At 36.4% G+C, this 19,869-nt stretch overlaps 1 protein-coding gene across 2 annotated transcripts in view; it reads right to left on the bottom strand.

The window, feature by feature from the left end:
- Positions 1 to 18,213, bottom strand: part of GCSAML (germinal center associated signaling and motility like) — a 29,886-nt gene extending 11,673 nt beyond the window's left edge. Inside the window, exons 1-2 of one of the 2 annotated variants that reach the window (XM_064484536.1) lie at positions 18,073 to 18,213; positions 557 to 616 (exon numbers count right to left, since the gene is read on the bottom strand). In XM_064484536.1, coding sequence (XP_064340606.1) covers positions 557 to 616; positions 18,073 to 18,101 — 89 coding nt within the window. In that variant the 5' untranslated portion in view covers positions 18,102 to 18,213. Of the gene's footprint in view, positions 1 to 556; positions 617 to 3,987; positions 4,012 to 18,072 lie in introns of those variants that run through there. The other variant, XM_064484537.1, reaches the window with a different exon arrangement.
- Between the last annotated feature and the right edge of the window lie 1,656 nt (positions 18,214 to 19,869).

Below are 19,869 nucleotides of genomic sequence, written 5' to 3'. Positions count from 1 at the left end.
GTATGTACCAGGGTCCTGAGGTGAAAATGACTGATGGCTTGAGGAGTGTGACTCCCTGGGGGATAATGGGTGAGCGTGCAGGGTGAGAAAGGAGATTGGAGAGGTACACAGGAGTCAATCCTCATTGAAGCCCCAGGTGAAGAATTTGGATTTTATTCTGGATGTAATAGAGAACCATTAAAGAGTCTTAAGGGGAAGTCATAATTAGACATATATTTCCCAAAGACTATTCTGGCTAAGCATAAAGAATATGGTAAAAGTGTGGTCATTGCAAATAGCCAACCAAAGCCAAACATCTTTTATTTCAGCTATACATTCATTCATTTGCTTTATATAGCTATTAAAAAACAAAATATGTACACCCACTAATACCCCATCTTTCGTGTTTAGATAGAGTCCCCATCCAACATTCTGCGAAGGTCTTAGAAGCAATCACCAAAGAATTGGATCATTGTGGTTCTAAGAGGTCTAAGATAAGGTGTTAGCTCTCTTGGGACAGAGATTCTGGAAGTTAATCTTTGGGAGAGGGAAATGCTCTGATATGCTGTGTTCTTACCGTTTACTTTTCACATCTGGGTTCTCCTTCCCGAGCTGCTTTTGATTGTCTTTCAGGCAACTATAGGAGAACACAAAGAAAGAGACTGTTACCTCCCTCCAAATATTTTCATCTCCTTTTCTAGCTTTCCTTGCCATGAAAACCAAGCCTGCCTTTCCATTTTGTCAAACTTCTCTTTTCCTTTGAAATTGGCAGTCGTAGTTACAGAATGCAGTTTGGAAATTGACCACAGGGGCCAGGCTGATGATGGGGCAAAATGTCTGTAGTGTGATCTTTGATCTCAACGTCTCATTTTTAATAATCAGGAAAGTTCCAAGGCTGTAACTGATCATAATTGGGAATGCAAGTTTCCTGAGTCACCAGAAGAGGTAGGAGGGGACAAAAAGGTAGAAGGACCTTAATAATGGGAAGGTGCAGACTCTCCATTGAGCCCAAGTAGCATCAGCAGCTTATGAACATCCATGTGTAGTAGTAGGACTATCGACCCTGGTCCTGAGCCAGACCAAGGTCCTCCAAACCCTGCTGTCTTGCCATCCATGTACATATAGGGCAATGTAATCTTCACCAGTATTCAAGAAAGTTTGGGGGGAGGGGATAGCTCAAGTGATAGAGCACTTGCTTAGCATGCGCAAGGTCCTGGTTTCAATCCCCAGTACCTCCTCCAAAAATAAAAGTAAATGAATAAACCTAATTACCTTCCCTCAACAAAATAAATAAAAAAGGAAAAATTTAAAGAAAGAAAGAAAGGAATTTTTGTTGTACATACTACTCTTAGGGTTTTCCCAAAAATTAAAAATCATTCGTATGAGAATCAAACACAGACTGAATGATGAAGTTGTGACCAGAGTGACAACGTGATTACACTGTGGTTATGCAATAGTTAGCAATAGAGCCAGGCTCATAATTCAGTTAATCAAATCTTTCACTACACCTGTTGTACAACAAGCACAGCATTACTTTGGTCTTTTTCCGCTGTCATCAAATCCCCAACGTTGGTCTCTTGTCCTGTTTCTATATAGGGCTGCATATAAAATATCTCAGACTATGAGCTTCACACTTGTTTACTGGCTTTATTCAGAGAAGTCATTTCCTCAGTGTTGGTGTTTACAGTTAAAGAAACATTGTTAGATATTGACATATAGGACCACTAAGCAGGGAATAGAATTTGTTAAATACAAAGTAAATCAGATTTGCAGAGGAAGGGACCCTTTTCTTTTACAGAATATATTCTGTTATAGAGATTTCTGGATAATACTCAAAAGTGGTCAGATTTTGATACAATGATTATTAGTAGGATAGATTGTAAAATTTAATTTCAGCATCGCCGTCTTCTGTTCTTTTTCTGCCTTCCTAGAGTCCAGTTTTTTCATGATTTCATTTTCCTAAATTGGTCAATGAAGAAAGAATCTACTAAAGTAATTGTCCTTGAGGTTATTAATGATTCACAGATTTAACCTTCTAAGGGATGTTTGTATTTTAAAGTTTAAAAAAAGTAGGAGCATAAACTTCTTAACTTAGTAGGAACCTAGTTAGAGTTTGATGTCATTAATATTACTGAACATAACTGGGCATTAAATTCTGCTGTACATGAAGTAAAAGATTTTTTTAAATCAAGCAGAATTCAGGTAACATCAGACATTGGTGATATACAAAGATTTGTTGACTGAATTAATAAATTATCAATATTCTATCATTAAAATAGCAGATACTAAGTTAAGCCTAGAAATGTATGTTTGCCAGAGTACTGAGATAATGGCTGATTTTTTCCATATTTTAAGACCTACATGTAAGATCCATAACCAAAAAATTCCTAGAAGGGAATATAAGCAGAATACTCTTTGACATAAATTGTAGTAATATTTTTTGGATCAGTTTCCAAAGGCAAAAGCAATAAAAGCAAAAGCAAACAAAATGGACCTTATTAAACCTGAACATTTTGCACAGCAAAGGAAATCATTGACAAAATGGAAAGACAACCTACAGAATGGGAGAAAACATTTCCAAATGATGTGGCCGGCCAGTGGTTAATACGCAAACTATATAAAAAGCTCATACAATTCAGTATCAAACAAACAACCCATCAAGAAATGGGCAGAAGTTCTGAATAGGTTTTTTTCAAAGAAAACGTACAGAGGGCTAACAGGCACATGAAAAGTTGCTTGACATCACTAATTAGTAGAGAAATGCCAATCAAAGCAGCAATAAAATATCACCTCACACCTGTCAGAATGGCTATCATCAAAAAAACTACAAATAACAAACGTTGGAGAGGATGTGGAGAAAAGGAGACCGTTATACACTGTTGGTGGAAACATAAATTGCTGCAGCCACCATGAAACCCAGTATGGAGATTCCTCAAAAAGCTGAAAATAGAACTACATATGATCCAGCAATCCCACTCCTAGGTATATATTTGGAAAAAAACAAAAACACAAACACTAATTCAAAAAGACACACATATTGCAGTGTTTATACAACATCGCTATTCACAATAGCCAAGAAATAGAAACAGCCTAAGTGCCCTCAACAGATGAAAGGATATAGAAGCTGTGAGACATACATATTTATACTATATCTACTCTGTCTATCTATCTACCTATCTATCATCTAGATAAAATGGAATATTACTCAGTCATAAAAAAGGATGGATTTCTACCATTTGCAACAAGATGGATGGACCTAGAGAAAATTATGTTTAGTGAAATGTCAGACAGAGAAAGAGTCATACTGTTTGATATCACTTATATATGAAATCTAAAAAATAATACAAATGAATATATAGACAAAACAGAAACCAATTCACATATACAGAAAACATTCTAGTGGTTACCAAAAGGGAGAGAAAAGGGGGAGGGACATGTTAAGGGTATGGGATTAAGAGAGATAAACTACTATGTATAAAACAGATAAGCAACAAGGAGATAGCACCGGAAATTATAGATACTTTCTTGTAATAACTTTGAATAGAGCATGATCTATAAAAATACTGACTCACTATCCTGTACACTTGAAACTAATATAATGTTGTAAATCAGCTATACTTCAATAAAAAGGAAATCAAAACAACAACAAAAAGCACATGACAATCAATAAGGTTTTATACCAAACAGGGTAGATCATCAGTACAAAGTCTATTAACATAATTTACCACCTTAGAATCTAAGAAAAAAAATTACACGATTTTCTCAATAGTTTCAAAAAATCCATTTGCTAATATTGAGCCCCATTAACAATAAAAATCCTCATAAAATGTATTGTAAGTTGGAACTTCCTTATTTTGATAAAAGCAATCTATCAAAAACATACAGCAAGGTTAATAAAAACGAAACAAGAAACAGGTAGGCTTTGCAAGAAATGAAAAGGAAGAGAAAAATCTTTAACTTTATAGTTGATGTGTTAACTATGTAGAAAACCCAGTAACATTTACAAACCTTTAAAATAAATGAGAAAGTCAGCAAGGCTGGTGGACACAAAATGACCTTACAAAATTCAGTAGCATTTCAACAATACCAGGCTAGAGAATAATGTACTTCATAGATTTGCTGTTTTAAATGGTATCTCGAAATCAACCTAACAAAAGAATGCAAGAAAAAAACAAAAATTACAACTCTATTAAAACACATTAAAGAGTTGAATAAATACAGTTACAAACAATTTTTGATTGGAATAGTGTATTTGCATTAACATCGCATTTTTTGCCCTCTAGGTAGTCAATGTTATCCCAATCAGAATTCAAAATGGCACTTCTGATAAAATTAACAAATTAAGTTTTTAATGAGTATGGGAGGGAAAAGTCCTCAAAGAGCTAAATCAATTTTGAAACGAAGAGTGATGAAGAGAGCATGTTCTGGACACAGTTGATGGGCAATGTCAACATCTATTCTACCTTCTTTTCAGAGAAAGGAAAGCAATTACCATCTTCCTCTGACTCACTTGCCACCAATATTCAAGCTGCAAATTAGGTGCTGCCCAGAGTGAGAAGAGGCCTTTTTATGGCTCTTCCTCTGAAAATCAGGCTCACAGAGAGGAATTTTCTCCACATAAACATTCTGGTGTCCATTCTCCAGCCTCATAGACATTGTTGGTAGGGGGTGCAGAATTCTTAAATGGACAGTCCTTCTAGAAGCCTCCTGGGCAGGAGGAGCTCCCCTCAGTCAGTTCTGTAGGGTGAGAGTATCTTTATAAGAGGCCCAGCCTCAAACCTACAGCTTCAGTCATTCCAATGATTTTGTAAGAACCAAATTCTTTATATTAAAACCCATCTGACTGGGGGAAAAAAGCTGCTCTGTCTTGTATTTCTTATGTCAAACCTCTATGATGTCATTGAGGATAACATCACACCAGATACCAAGTCATACTACAAAGTCATAATAATAAAAACTGTGTGCTGCCAATAAAGATATAGGCCAATTTTTTTTAAATTGAGTACAAAGAAACAGAACCATCTATATGTAGAAACTTGAATATAATAAAGAAGGAACTACAGTTCAAAGAGAAAAGAGTGGCTCTACTAGTAGATGAAATCGCAAAATGTGGCTTAGTATGAGAGAGAGAAAAAAGCAAAATTCCTAATTTAAGCTATATACTAATAGGGATTGATGATGTAAATAACAAAGTCAATCAAAGAAATGTCAGAATAATAGCTTTGTCATATAAGAATGGGGAAAAACTTCTTCAGTTCCACTCCTAGGAAATTACTCAAAACACATATCCACAAAAGCATTTGTACGTGAGTATTTTTAGTAGCTTGATTCATTATAGCCAAAAATCAGAAGCAACTCAAATGCTATGAATGGAAGAATGTATAATCATAATCTTGTATCTTTGCACATAAATAAACTCTGGAACATTAAAGAATAAAAAAAGAATGAACTTTGGTACATGCAATGTGGATGAATCTCTTCATTAATGTTAAGTAAAAGATAAATGCAAGAGTATGTTCTTTTGTATGGGACCATTTACAAAATGGCAAACATGGGAATAGAAATCAGAACAGTGTTTGGAGGTGACTGACTGACAAGAGGCATGGAAACTTTCTGGGATAATGAAAAAATTATGTATGTATGTATGTATGTATGTATGTATCTATCTATCTATCTATCTATCTATCTATATCTATCATGATTGGAATACCAGTTATATAGGTATCCACATTTGTAAAACTCAAGTCTTACACTTAACATTTGCTTGTTTCACTATATGCAAATTTTGCTTTAATACAGAAATCAATGAAAGGAAATTTAATTATTTTGAAAGCACCAAATCACGAACCATGAGGCAAAAAGATGACAAATTCTATAATATCAACATTTAGGATTTCCAGTAAATAAAAAATGTAACTGGTATATAGATGCTCAGTAAGAACAGGTATTTGTAATAGCTAACAGAAATTCTTTGTGTGAGCCAACATTAGTCAGTCTCCTGAACCTCCTCCTAGTCCCATCTATGCACTTCCTTGTAAAATCCAGTTTTAACAAGAATCTTGCTATGAAACTTTTACTAGAAACCTCGCCCCTGATAGCTCAAATTCTTCATCCTCCACCATCCCCCAAGTAATATCTGATCATCCCGGCCTGTCTTCAGCAAGAATTCACTCATGTTGGTTTAGCCGAATCACCTTTATCCCTATTTCTTCTTAGCAATTTTTCACCCACTGACCACCCCCCCAACTCTGTTCCATAGTTATAAATCCCCACTTGCCCATGCCATTCTTGGGGTTGAGCCCCATCTCTCTCCTAGACTGTAAAATCAGGTCTTCTTTGCCATCTTTCACATGTGTCATTGAGTATTTTTTACTTTAACTTGGTTAACACTCAAGAGGTGAGTCTGCAGTATTCAAAAGGTGCTTGCTAATCCACAAGAATGCAAGAAACCAAATTAAAAAAAAAAGATGAGTAAAGGATTTGAACAGTAAAGATTTGAAAGAAGCTTTGGTGCCTAACGAGCATATGAATAAATACAGAAAATCACCAACAAACAACCAGAAAAATGAAAATTAAAATAGCACTTGGATACAAATTTATATTAAAATGAATGAATGGCAAAATTAGGAAACATGCATATTCCAAGTGTAGGAATGGATGTGGAGATTCAGAAGCTATCCAGAAAGGGGGAGTAGGAGGTGCAGCCTCTTCTTAGAAAAGAAACAGGGTGTATTCCAGGTCACTCCTTCCAAAGGGATATAAGAGGTGTGTTCTCAATGTCCACAGAAAGACTTTGGTGTGAGGGTTGGCAGTGAATGAATGGTATGAAGTGAGTGCAGATAATGAACATGCAGAAGCAGCTACTTAGCAGATGCACTTACTCTAACAATTATAGATCTCAAAGATATTGATGAGTAAAGAAAGTAAATAATAGACTCATCTGACATCATATTATCATTTGTATGTATTCAAATTTTAGATAAATAGATCCATTCTCCCTAAGGTTACAGGTGAAATATGCTAAAATTGATACTTATGGGAACAGGAGTGAGATTGAGAATCGGAGGAAGGAGAAAAAATAGAATGGTCTTGCATAGGTGAAAGTTGATAATAGGTTAAGAACTGGGGAGTATGGAATGGAACTTTAGGGCATTATGCTAAATAAAAAAATCAGACAGAGAAAGACAAATACTATATATGTGATCGCACTTCTATGTGGTATCTTAAAGTCACCAGCACATAGATACAGAGAAGAGATTGATGGTTGCCAGAAGTGAGGGGTGGCAGGGAGTGAGAGAAATATGTGAAGGTGGTCAAAAGGCACAAAATTCCAGTTATAAAATAAATAAGTCCTGGGGATGTAACGTACAGCATGGTGGCTACAGTTAATAACACTTTATTATAGATTTGAAAGTTGCTAATAGAGAAGATCTTAAAAGTTCTCATCACACACAGAAAACTGCAACTGTGTGAGGTGATCAATGTTAACTAAACTTACTGTAGCAATTATTTTGCAGTATAAACAAATGTTAAATTATTAGGCTGTACGCCTGAAACCAATACACTGTTATATGTCAATTACATCTCAATAAAACTGGGGAAAATAATAAACAACAAATAATAAAATAATAAAGAATATAATATATAATAAACATTACATATTATATAATATACATTATAAAATATATAAAACATAAATATATCATAATAACATAATAATAAGTTAAATAAATAAGAACTAGGGAGTATGGTTAATTTTAAAAATAGGCAAAAGAATCTCATGACAGGGGCTTAAACCAAGGACATCTTACACTTGCTCACTTTCTACCACGCCTCAGTTTCTCTCTTCGTGGTGATTTCCTTATTCTTTTCTCCACTTTTAAAGCACCTACAACTTTATTAAATATTGAATGAAAATGGCAATACAAAATACTTCTCAGTGGTCTCAAGGACGAGTTAGTTTTGAAAATCTCTAGCCCGTTCTTTATTTTTTTTTGGAAAACATAACAGCATCACCAAAATTCATTACATTCTACCGTTGCTTAAATATTAGCTAATGAGAATAAAGAGGGGAAGTCTACGTGATCACCTACACGAGGAAAATTCACCTGCTTCAGCCTTGGAACTTTGCCTCAGATGCTCCAGTCTCTAATGTCTGGCCAAGCACTTGGTGCATTTAAAATGTAATGGCAGAATTCATCTTCATTTGTAAACTGACTATACTTCAAGTAAAAAATAAATTAATTTTTAAAAAAGTAATGGCAGAATTGATGAGACGATGAATCAAGTTTGTCTTAAGGCCGATTTTCCTATATTTTGTTTACTATCTCTCCTTTCTAAAGTCAGGGGCACACTAAAGCTTTATTCTCTGGGAAATATCCAAGTTTTTAAGTTGATTATTTTAGTCCTGAGCAGGAATGCATGGCTTCTTTATGAACAGTTATAGAGATTCAGTTATGAAGATTTCTCCAAAAAACTTCTACAAGTTCTAAATCCATCTTGTCTGAGGAAATTAAGACTGTGTCTAATTCCACCAGAGGCAGTATAGATTTTCTGTTATTGAATCTTCCTTTAAACTATCACCTTTGAAATTCTGGGTCATAGAGAGATCATAATATATTCAAGATGATCAAGAATAATAAAACTATCAATTTATAGTTCTGAAGTTTTTTTGTGCCATTATTAAGAAATTGTCCTATTATTTTTCATCAATTAGGGCCCGTTTGCATGATGTGTTCATAGGTACACACAAACTTCAGATAGGTAGATGATGTAGAGGAGGAAAACTTATCCTCTGCTTTCTTTAGGTCTCTGGCTGGGCCTAAAATTAAATTGACATAAGACAGATTAACAGGAGAAAAGCATACAAATTTTATTTAATTTTTGCATATACATGGGAGCCTTCACAAGAGAATGAAGACCAGAAGAAACAAGCAGAACAGGAAGCTTTTATACCTTTTAGACAAAGAAACAAAACATCTGTGAAGAATTGACAAGGCAGAGGGGTTTGGGCTAAGGGAAATAAATGGTGACGATGTAACACGGTTTATTTATATAGCTTTCTTGGTCCTCAGTTCCTTGTCTCTGGTGATAAGAATTTCTCCCTTCCTCCTGGTACAGGAGAGCATGTTTCAAGTGAGCGATTTAGTTCATGCTTTCAGGGAAGAACGGAAAGGGTGAGGAGGTCAGAATAACTGTCCTGCTTTTGCTGTTTCCTCAAACTCCTTCAGCTTAAAATAGTCAATATACCAAGATGCTGCATTTGGAGGTAGGACATTGTGAACTCCATCACTGAGTAGATGGAGAGAAGATTCATACATTGTAAACATAATGTGTGTGTCAGGTACAGATTTCCAGGAGAAGGAAACATTCCTGATTATCCATTTAATATTGAATCCTTTAGATGAGCAGCAGGCAGAAGGCTAACCCTGCATCCCCTCGGTCCCCTCAGAGAACCATCATCAGGCTTCACACCCTCCCATGTTCCAGAAGGCCTAGAGCACAGCCTGGATATACCTTCTTCTTGAAAAGAAGTCTTACATAAGTCCTCTCTCAAGTAAGCAGACAAGGCTTGCAAGCTTTGGCGTCTTGCTGACTTTGTGTCTAATGACTTAAACTGCCTCTGCTAACTGTGAGTCTGAAACCTTTGTGCTCTAAATTTCAAAACTTGTACAAATGGGGATAACAATGTCTCCTTCATTGTATTATTAGGAGGATTTAACCCAACTGTACAATATGTTTGGCACTCTTCAGCTGCTTGATAAATATCATTTCCTTTTCCCCTCAGTACCATTGGAGTAGAGTGGCTGAGAATAGATCTGGAAAACCCTTGGTGCAAGACTCATAGCTCTTTCATTGGGTGAATGACCACACAGAGGCACGGGGTCACGGTTGCGTCTGGAGAAAGTAAAGAACGTTACCATAGGAAAAGGAAAGGGAGTGGGTTGAGTCTGATTCTTATCATTTCTGTTTCCTCCATCTGGCAGATTTGATAGGGATTTGTTTGACAGCTGTAAGAGGAAGCTGGGACTCTCCAGTTCCATCTCACCTAAGATCTATCACTGCCTCTCTGTTTCTGTATTTCCTCCATCTCCAAATATATACAGCATCTGCCAAGATTCTCTAATTACAGAAAGGTCCCCTGGAAACACCAGGAATAATCTTAAATTTCATTTGGGGGAATACTTTTATCCTTCTCTCACATCACATCTGTGATCTAAATGACTGCCAAGCGTTGGAAATGCAGTTACTTTCACCAAACGTCTTTTTTTCATTTTGGTTGTTCCTGCTGAATTTTAGCTCTTCACCATCTGTTGACTGGTGTATTTTAAGAGTTCCTTAACTTTGTCCATTTTTTCTCTTTCATTTCACCTTACACACTGAGGACATACAATTCTCTTTAAAATATAAGCCACATTACATCTTTCTCCAACTCATAAATTTTCACTACATTATCATTTCCCAAGTGCTTTTGAAGACTTTTTATATTTTGTTGTCTAATGAAATGTATTTTTTACACAAGAATGTTTCTTTGTTTTTAATTTTCGTGAGCTACGTTTTATTGTGTTTGGTTTTTTATTGAAGTATAGTCAGTTTGCAATGTTGTGTCAATTTCCGGTGTATAGCGTAACGTTTCAGTCATAAATATACATACATATATTCTTACTACAAGATATTGAATATAATCCTACAGAGAAGAAACTTGTTGTTTATTTTATATATGGTAGTTAGTATCTGTAGAAGACTTTATCATCAAATGCTGAATCTCATTTTCGAGTCCCTCTCTAATTGGATCTGTTCATGAACAATTTGTTATAATTACCAGACAATTAATTAATTGTATTTCCTGAACCACTATATACTTCAAACTCATACATTTTCGCACACTGTCCCTGCACTTTAGAAAGTCTTTTCCAGTTTGGTCAACATTCCTAACATTTGCAGCACAATCCAAACAGCAGTTCCTCAAACATGTCCTTCCTTCCTGTCTTTCCAATTCAGAATTCCATTCATTCTTTCCTCTTGTTTCTACAGCACAGTATTTATGCTTCTACCTAGAACACATTAACGTCTGCCCTATCTTGAAAAGAGGCTGTTGTGATGTAGTGGAAATTACACATGACTTGACATCAGAAATCACACCCTGGTAATCATTTTGCAACATATACATGTATTAAATCATCATTCTATACACTCTTAAAAACTACACTTTATAGCAGAAGTCAACTTGAAAAGTTTTTATCCTTTCTTAGCTATATAATCTCTAATTTTTTAAAGTTACAGAACAGTGATTAAGTACAGTGCTTCTTGAAGTGGCTTAGCAATTTTTTCATCAGCATCAGAGGACTGTAATCTGTCCTCTGTGTTAATTTTTTCTTGAGGTCAAGAGTGCTGTCATGTATAGGCTTTCCATAAATACTGATTGACCTTGAGAAGAAGGAAGCATTTTTCATTGCAGAACATATTTGAATTAAACTCATTAAGAACGGTTGTATCATTTTTCCCTCCATTGCCAAAGAAGACATACAGATGGTACATGAAAAGGTCCTCAACATCACTACTTATCAGGGAAGTGTATATCAAAATCACATTGAGTTATCACCTCACACCTGTTAGAATGGCTGTTATCAAAAACATATATATATAAATAAATCTATCTATACACACAGACACACGCACACACACGGCAGGTGTGGAGAAATTGGAACCCTTGTGCATCATTGGTAGGTAGCCAAATGGTGCATGTACTATGGAAAATTATATAAGACTCCTCAAAAAATTAAAAACATAATAACCATATGATCCAGTATATACCCTGCTTCTGGATATATATCAAGAAATCAAAATCAGGATCTCAAAGAGGTATCTTCACTCTTAAGTTTATTGTAGCATCATTCACAATAGCCAAAATATAGAAACAACACAAATGTGTACTCATAGATGAATGGATAAAGAAAACCTGGTATTTGCATACAATTGAATATTACTCATCCATAAAAAAGAAAGTACTCTACCATTTACAACAACATGGGTGAACCTTGAGGCTATTATGCTTAGGTGAAATTAGCCAGTCACAGAAGGACAAATAATGCATAATTTCAGTTTACATGTGGAATTGAAAATAGACAAACTCATAGGCACAGAACGTAGAGTGGTTGCTGCGAAGGGCTGGGGAGAGGAGGAAATGGGGTGTTGTTCAATGGATATAAAGTTTGGTTATGCTACATAAGTAAGTTTCAGAGATCTGCAGTAAACATAGCACCTATAGTCAATAATAAGGTATTGTGCACTTTAAAATATGTTAAGATACAATAAACCTCCTAGAAGAAAATGTAGGCAAGACATCATCTGACATACATCTCAAAAATGCTCTCCTAGGGCAGTCTACTCAAGCAATAGAAATAAAAGCAAGAATAAACAAATGGGACCTAATGAAACTTAGAAGCTTCTACACAGCAAAGGAAACCATAAGAAAAACAAAATGACAACCTACAGAATGGGAGAAAATTCTTGCAAGTGAAACTGACAAAGGCTCGATCTCCAGAATATATAAGCGGCTCATATGACTTAATAAGAGGAAAACAAACAACCAAATTCAAAAATGAGCAAAAGACCTAAACAAGCAATTCTCCAAGGAAGACATACTAATTGATCAATAGGCACATGAAAAAATGCTCAATATCACTAATTATTAGAGAAATGCAAGTCAAAACTACAATGAGGTATCACCTCACACCAGTCAGAATGGCCATCATTCAAAAGTCCACAAATGACACATGCTGGAGAGGCTGTGGAGAAAAGGGGACCCTCCTACACTGTTGGTGGGAATGCAGCTTGGTGCAGCCACTACGGAAAACAGTATGGGGATTCCTCAAAAGACTAGGAATAGACTTACCATATGACCCAGGAATCCCGCTCCTGGGCATATATCCAGAAGGAACCCTACTTCAGGATGACACCTGCACCCCAATGTTCATAGCAGCACTATTTACAATAGCCAAGACATGGAAACACGCTAAATGTCCATCAACAGCTGACTGGATAAAGAAGAAGTGGTATATGTACACAATGGAATACTATTCAGTCATAAAAACCAACAACATCACACCATTTGCAGCAACATGGATGTTCCTGGAGCATGTCATTCTAAGTGAAGTAAGCCAGAAAGAGAAAGAAAAATACCATATGAGATCACTCATATGTGGAATCTAAAAAAAATAAAATAAAATAAAAGTAAGTTCAAAACAGAAACAGACTCATAGACATAGAATAGAAACTTGTGGTTGCCAAGGGGCCGGGGGGTGGGAAGAGACAAAGTGGGATTTCAAAATGTAGAACAGATAAAGAAGATTATAGTGTGTAGCACAGGGAAATATATACAAGGTCTTATGGTAGCTCACAGAGAAAAAAATGTGACAATGAATATATACATGCTCACGTATAACTGAAAAACTGTGCTTTACACTGGAATTTGACACAACATTGTAAAATGGTTATAACTCAACAAAAAAGTTAAGAAAAAAAAAACACAGAGAAGAAAACACAAGGAAATTGGAGGTGAGGAGTATATTTAGCACATTGATCAGGGTGATGATATCACAGGAGTTTACATATGTAACAACTTAACAATATGTATACTTTAAATATGCAAATTTTTACATACGAATTATATCTCAATACAAAGAGAAAGAAAGGAGTGCAGGACAACCAGCTATAAAATACGGAGTTGTCGAGTAGTGATTCAGCTCACCTTAGTAACCTCATGTCCTCCTGTGCTCCTAATCCCAGTGCACACCATACTCAGACCCTCCTCAGGGCCTTTATATAGTATATATAAAGACTATATATATATATATTCTCTCTGTCTGGTAGTGAATCCCACAGATTTTTGCCTAATCTGGTTATTCTCAATTATCCAGGTCTCTCCTCAGAGATTAGATCTTCATAACATCACACTCCTTCCTCTGCTATATTTAATTCATAGTACTCTTAACTACCTGAACTGTATAATTTATATAATTGTCTGTAACTCCTTTCTGTTAATAAAACAAGTTCTATGAGGTGGAATGTTTCCATTTTGTTGTCAATCTTATCTGCAGTGCATGGAATTTGGTTCCTTGTGAACCAAATAATTTCTATGAGTAATTCACTAAAGCAAAATACACTATGGCTCAAGAACCTGAAAAAAATCTGACTTCAGAGTACAAAAGTAATTGAATAATAGCCATCAGTGATTAATAGCCTACAATGTCCCTGTTAACATACATGCATTGTTTCATTTATCTTCACAACTGAAGCTAGGATCTGGCAACATTATTATCCCCATTGTGGACATAAGGACATGGAATCCCAGAAACCAAGGAATTTGTCCAGGATTACAAGTAAAGAAGGACTATTATCAAATATAAGTTTAATCCAGCTTCATGATTTCCCAGTGAATTATTTATCAGAAACTATCCATTTCTCTTTTATCTGATTGTATGACCTTCAAGAAATGCTGCTAACCTGCCTTACCAAGTTCGCCAATAAAGAGTGCTCTAGACAGGAATTACCTATATTTTACTCACTGAGAATAAAATATCTCCCATCACCAATTAATCAGCGTATCCAACTATGTGACACATTTTCATATTTAATATTGCATTTTCCCAAGATCACAGTATGTGAGGATAATAACCACCACTTTGGATAGTAGATATGGAAAAATAATGAGATAATCTAATAAATTTCCTAAGAATGTGCAGGGCAGAGATAAAGCCTGAGATAATTATCAGTTGTTACAATCAATGTAAGTTGAGTACTTCACTCAGCCTTGTGAGTTCCTTGAGTACTGCTGAATCTAGCTGTCCTGAGTGTAGCGGCATGCTGGACCTAGAAAAGCCCCTGGACTGCAGAGGCATCATTCATAGATGCCAATCATGAGAGCTCCAGAGGGTACCTCCACCCCTTTCCTCTTCACATCAGCCTGGATTTTTAAAATAGAACTGAAATCCAGCCAATAGGCTTCTCCAGGAGTTGGGTATAAGATCCTAAACAGGAATGGCTGAAGAGCAGAATGAGAAGGGGTTTTTCCAACCACAAAGGTGAGCAAACCAAGACACTCCTATCTCTCTGAGTCTTAACTGGCTTCATTTACAACATGGTCTAATTGAATCAGCATCCTCTTGCTGCTTTACTATTAATAAAGTAAGATAAATTCAGGGTTGTTCCAAAAGAGATCACCAACCCTATCACAACACAGTAATAGATACATGTCAGAAATTTTGAAAATCAACATAAAGAGGGAGACAAAAAAAAAAAAAAAGAAATCTCCTTTGGGTCTCAGTATTCTGAAGCAGATAAGTTTACCTTCTGCTTTTCTTGAATGAGAATCACATGTGCTTTTTCATATCAGCCAGAAAACATTTATTGAGAGCCTTCCTTCAGAGTATGAGCAAGAATTTCAAGGGTTTCTCAAAGAGTTCAAAGACACTGCCCTTGTAGTCAAAGAATCCACTATCTAAAAGACTTACACACATGTAGTCATGACACTAGGCAGGATGTGTTTACTGTCAATATATATAACTGTTTACAAGGCATAGAATAGTAAAAAAAATAAAATAATAATTTCTGGCAGAGATCAGGAAGATGTAGCATTTGGCCAGAGCACTGCAGAATGAATATGGTATGTAAAAATGATTGAAAGTGAACTTTGGAGCAAGAGTTCTGACAGCCAAGGCAGGCAGGGTTGAACTCAAAAAATTAACAAGTGGTCAGATTGACAAGGGTATAAAGTCCATATAACACATTTATGACACAAAGGGAAGAAAAGTTTTTTTAACTAAACTAAGTACACATTCTTTAAATCCATGTTTTGCTCTAAATTCTAGGGAGTCACAGAGGCTGCAAAGATATATTCAAAGTAACAATTGCCTTTGAGAGACTTCTTAGTAACTTCATTAGAGGTCAGCTGCTACATAAGACAGTGGAGGCAATGCCCAAAGTGGGAAGAAAACAAGGAGGGAGTGATTAAAACAGAATATATAGGACTTTAAACTCCAGAATGAGTGGTCTACATTTCAACTGCTAGCTAGTGGAAATGGATTTGCTCATTGAAACACAGGAGTAATGTGATTAGAGCGCTGTGTCACCAAATCAACCTAATTGTATTGAAAAACACATCCAAATGAACAACAGGTACAGAAAAAATGTTCAACGTCACTGAATATCAGGGAAATGCAAATTAATCAAAATCACAATAAGAGATCACCTCACACCTGTTAGTATGGCTACTATCAAGAATGAAAGAGAAAAAAAGGAGGCAAGAGATAATAAGGGTTGGCAAGGATGTAGAGAAGAAGGAACACTTGTACACTGTTGGTTCAGCCACTACAAAAATTATTTTAAAATTAAAAATAGAATTATCCTAGGATCCAGCAATCCTGTTTCTGGGTATATATACAAAAGAAATGAAAACAGGATAGCCAAGAGATAATCTGCACTCCCATATTTATTGTAGCATTATTCACAATAGCCAAGATATGGAAACAATATAAATATCTGTCAACAGATGAATGATAAAGATGTGATGTAAATATGTATACATATATACACACAGTTGACCCTTGAATATAATATTGTTATATACATATGTATATACAGTTGAACCTTGAACAACCATATAGGTCCAACTACAAGTAGATTTTTTTTCAATAAATACTACTACGGTACCGCGTGATCTACAGACACAGAACTGTGGATATGGAGGGCTGACTATAAAGTTAAATGTGGCTTTTTGACTGTGGAGCGGTCAGTGCCTCTAAACCCTGCATTGTTCAAGAGTCCATAGAGATATGTAATGGAATATTATTCAGCCATGAAAAAGAAGGAAATCCTGCCACTTGTGACAACACGGGTGGACCTTGAGGGCATTATGCTAAGTGAAGTAAGTCAGACAGAGAAAGTCAAATACTGTATAATCTCACTTATAGGTGGAATCTTAAAAAGCTAAACTCATAGAGACAGAGTAGAATGGTGGTTACCTGGCTGAGGAGTTGTGGAATTGAAGAGATGTTGTTTAAGGGTACAAACTCGCAACTAGGAAATAAATAAGTCCTAGAGATCTAATGCACAGCATAGCAATTATAGTCAACAGTACTGTATTATAAACTTCACAGCTATTGAGACTAGATCTTAATTGTTTGTAGCACAGAAAAACAAATGATATTATGTGAAGTTATCTGACATGATAGAGGTGATGGGGTATTAGCTAAGTCTATGGTGGTAATTAGATTGCAATATACAAATGCACCAAATCAACACTTTGTACAGCTTATACTTAATGTTATATGCCAATTACATGCCATTTTTTTTAAACCTAGTTTTTTAATATAATATAATAAGACTGTATGGGAGGAGTTCGGGAGAGCGGATGGGTGAATGGGGTGCTGCAGAGACAATCTTTAATATTAAGCAAGGTGTAAAAAGAATGATACTTATTATCCATATCTGTTCTACAGCTTCAAAAGCATTTGATGAGGATAGGGATAAAAAAAAAACTCAAAAAAGTACTATTTAAATTAAAAGCATTTCAGTGAACTATTTTGCTTCTGTAATTTTCAAGAACCTGACAGTTTAGTCTCATATTGATCCCATGAAGCTGACGAATGAAGAGAGAAGCCTTTTACTCAGATGAGGAAAGAGAAGTGTAGATTTGGGTGACCATAGGCCAAGGCTGCCAGATAAAATACAGGATGCAGAGTTAAATTTGAATTGCAGGTAAACAACACAATTTTTTAGTGTAAGTGTGACCCATGCAATAATGCTCCAAATATTGCATGGGGATATTTATACTTCAAAATGTATCTGTTTATCTGAAATTCAAATCTGACTGGCATCTTGTTTTTTTACTTTGTAAATCTGGCAACCTACCATGATTGCAAAGTAAGCCAAGAGAAGGTGAACTGGGAGGTCTCTGTGTGTTCTTAGAGGATGCTGTCTTCAAGTTCAGCCTTCTTCAAGTCAAACTGCCCCCCTATTCCAAATGCATACACCTAGCTTCCTTCTCCCTGCTCTCTTTCTTCAAGAAGGGCTGTGCCCGGAGTCAGGACTCACCTGAATTCTCTCAGGAGATAATTTCCCATCCTTCACAGTAACTCTGTTTCTCAGATCCTGGGTGCCTTGACCAAAGTAACAACAGCCACAATACAGGGCAGGATGTTGCATCGGACCACTGGCCTGTGCTTTCACCAATCACAAGCTGCCTGGGGATGGGCATAGGCATGGTAAAGTAGACAGGGATGGATCTGAAGGGGAGGGGAACAGGAAGGGGCGGGGTGTGTGTGTGTGTGTGTGTGTAATGTTGGGGGAAAATCAAGCTGAAACGTGAGAGAATAAATCTAACACTTTGGGTTTACTTTGCTTCCAAGGAAATTCCAGGATTTCAGGCTCAGACATGGCAGGGGCCATCCTATTTCTCAGAAATCTGAGATTTCAAGACTCCCAATATTTTGTCCTCTTCCAATTACACAAAAAGAAACTCTCTTGTAAGGAAAAAGAATGATAAGTTAAAAATAAAATGTCTGTTCTTCTATTCGTAAAAATCAAATCAAGTGTAAGTATCTTTCTTCAGCAGTCTGATGCTTCAGAAGACTAGACTGCAGAGAAAGAGTATGAAAATAGAAAGGTCTGAACGTTATTCGAGGTAGGTAAAAGAGCAATTGGTCTTCCTGTTGTTCTAAGGCTAGTATTATAAGAGGGAAGGAGACAGGGCCTAACATACTCATCTCCACCATCTGGTCCCCCACTTCCTCCCCTACACCACCCATCAGAGCCACAAAGTACAAGCTGGCCATAGTGATAATTTCAAAGCAGGCGATTAGCTGACTGCTGACTCTGAGCCACTGCTGTTGGGGGGGTGAAATGGCTTATTCGTTACATTTCCCCCCAAGTGGAGAGCAGAACAGGTAACTGATTTTCTTCAGTTTGCATCCAGCATGAAATTGATCTGCCAAATTCAGAAACTGTATGTTCATCTGTTCCAATTCCTTTTTTTTCCCCCAAATTAAAATACCATGGCTGAAGATGTTTAAGTTACTGCTCCCCATCGACAGAGCTCATGGGTCTCAAGTGCCGTATAATCATTTCTAAATTTTGTATTACTAGTTATGTTTCAATCACCAGAGTGAGAGAAATATATTTGAAGCAGGATTGTCTCAGACCCCATTCTGGGTTTATGGTTTACTTAATTCATATTTAAGAACCTATGTATCAAAGCCTTGTTTCCCAAACTTTCACAATCATCTAAGTAAGTGTGGGTTCTGATTCTTTCAAACTGGGGTTAATGCTTTGTCTTTCCATCAAGCTCCCTACTGATGCCACTCCTGCTGGTCCTTTAAGGAGGAAGGTGCTAGGCCAGGGATTCTCAAAGCATGGTCCCAAGACCAGCGGCATCAGTGTCACCTGAAAACGTGTTAGAAATACAGATTTCAGGTCCCAGCTCACACCTGCTGAATCAGAAACTCTGGGCATGTGCTATTCTATTGCCTGCTAAGATTTGAGAGCCAGGTGTAATAAACCATTTATTACTCACAGATAAACTCATCATCCCCTTGGACCTCAGACACTAAATGATGGAGATGTGGTAACACCAAAGGTCTCTAGTTTCTTCAGCCTCTTTAACTTCCTCTCTGCCCACACTAGCATGAGTCCATCTGGGAGGACAAGACTTTAATTCTACTATGGAAGGCTAACCAGTGAACCTCCTGGAACTTGCATCCCATGGATAGTATATAAGTAAAAGTGAGTTTTAGTGAACTGTAAGGTATTCCACAATGATGGTGGCTGTGAGAGTTGACCGAGCACAGCAGACGTGCACGTTATAGGAGCTTCATTTAGCACTCTCAGTGCTGT

This window comes from Camelus dromedarius, chromosome 3 (genome assembly GCF_036321535.1).
Source record: "Camelus dromedarius isolate mCamDro1 chromosome 3, mCamDro1.pat, whole genome shotgun sequence".
NCBI classification, from domain to species: Eukaryota; Metazoa; Chordata; class Mammalia; order Artiodactyla; family Camelidae; genus Camelus; species Camelus dromedarius.
Note: the sequence above shows the minus strand (reverse complement) of the source record. Positions and strands in the feature narration are given on the sequence as shown.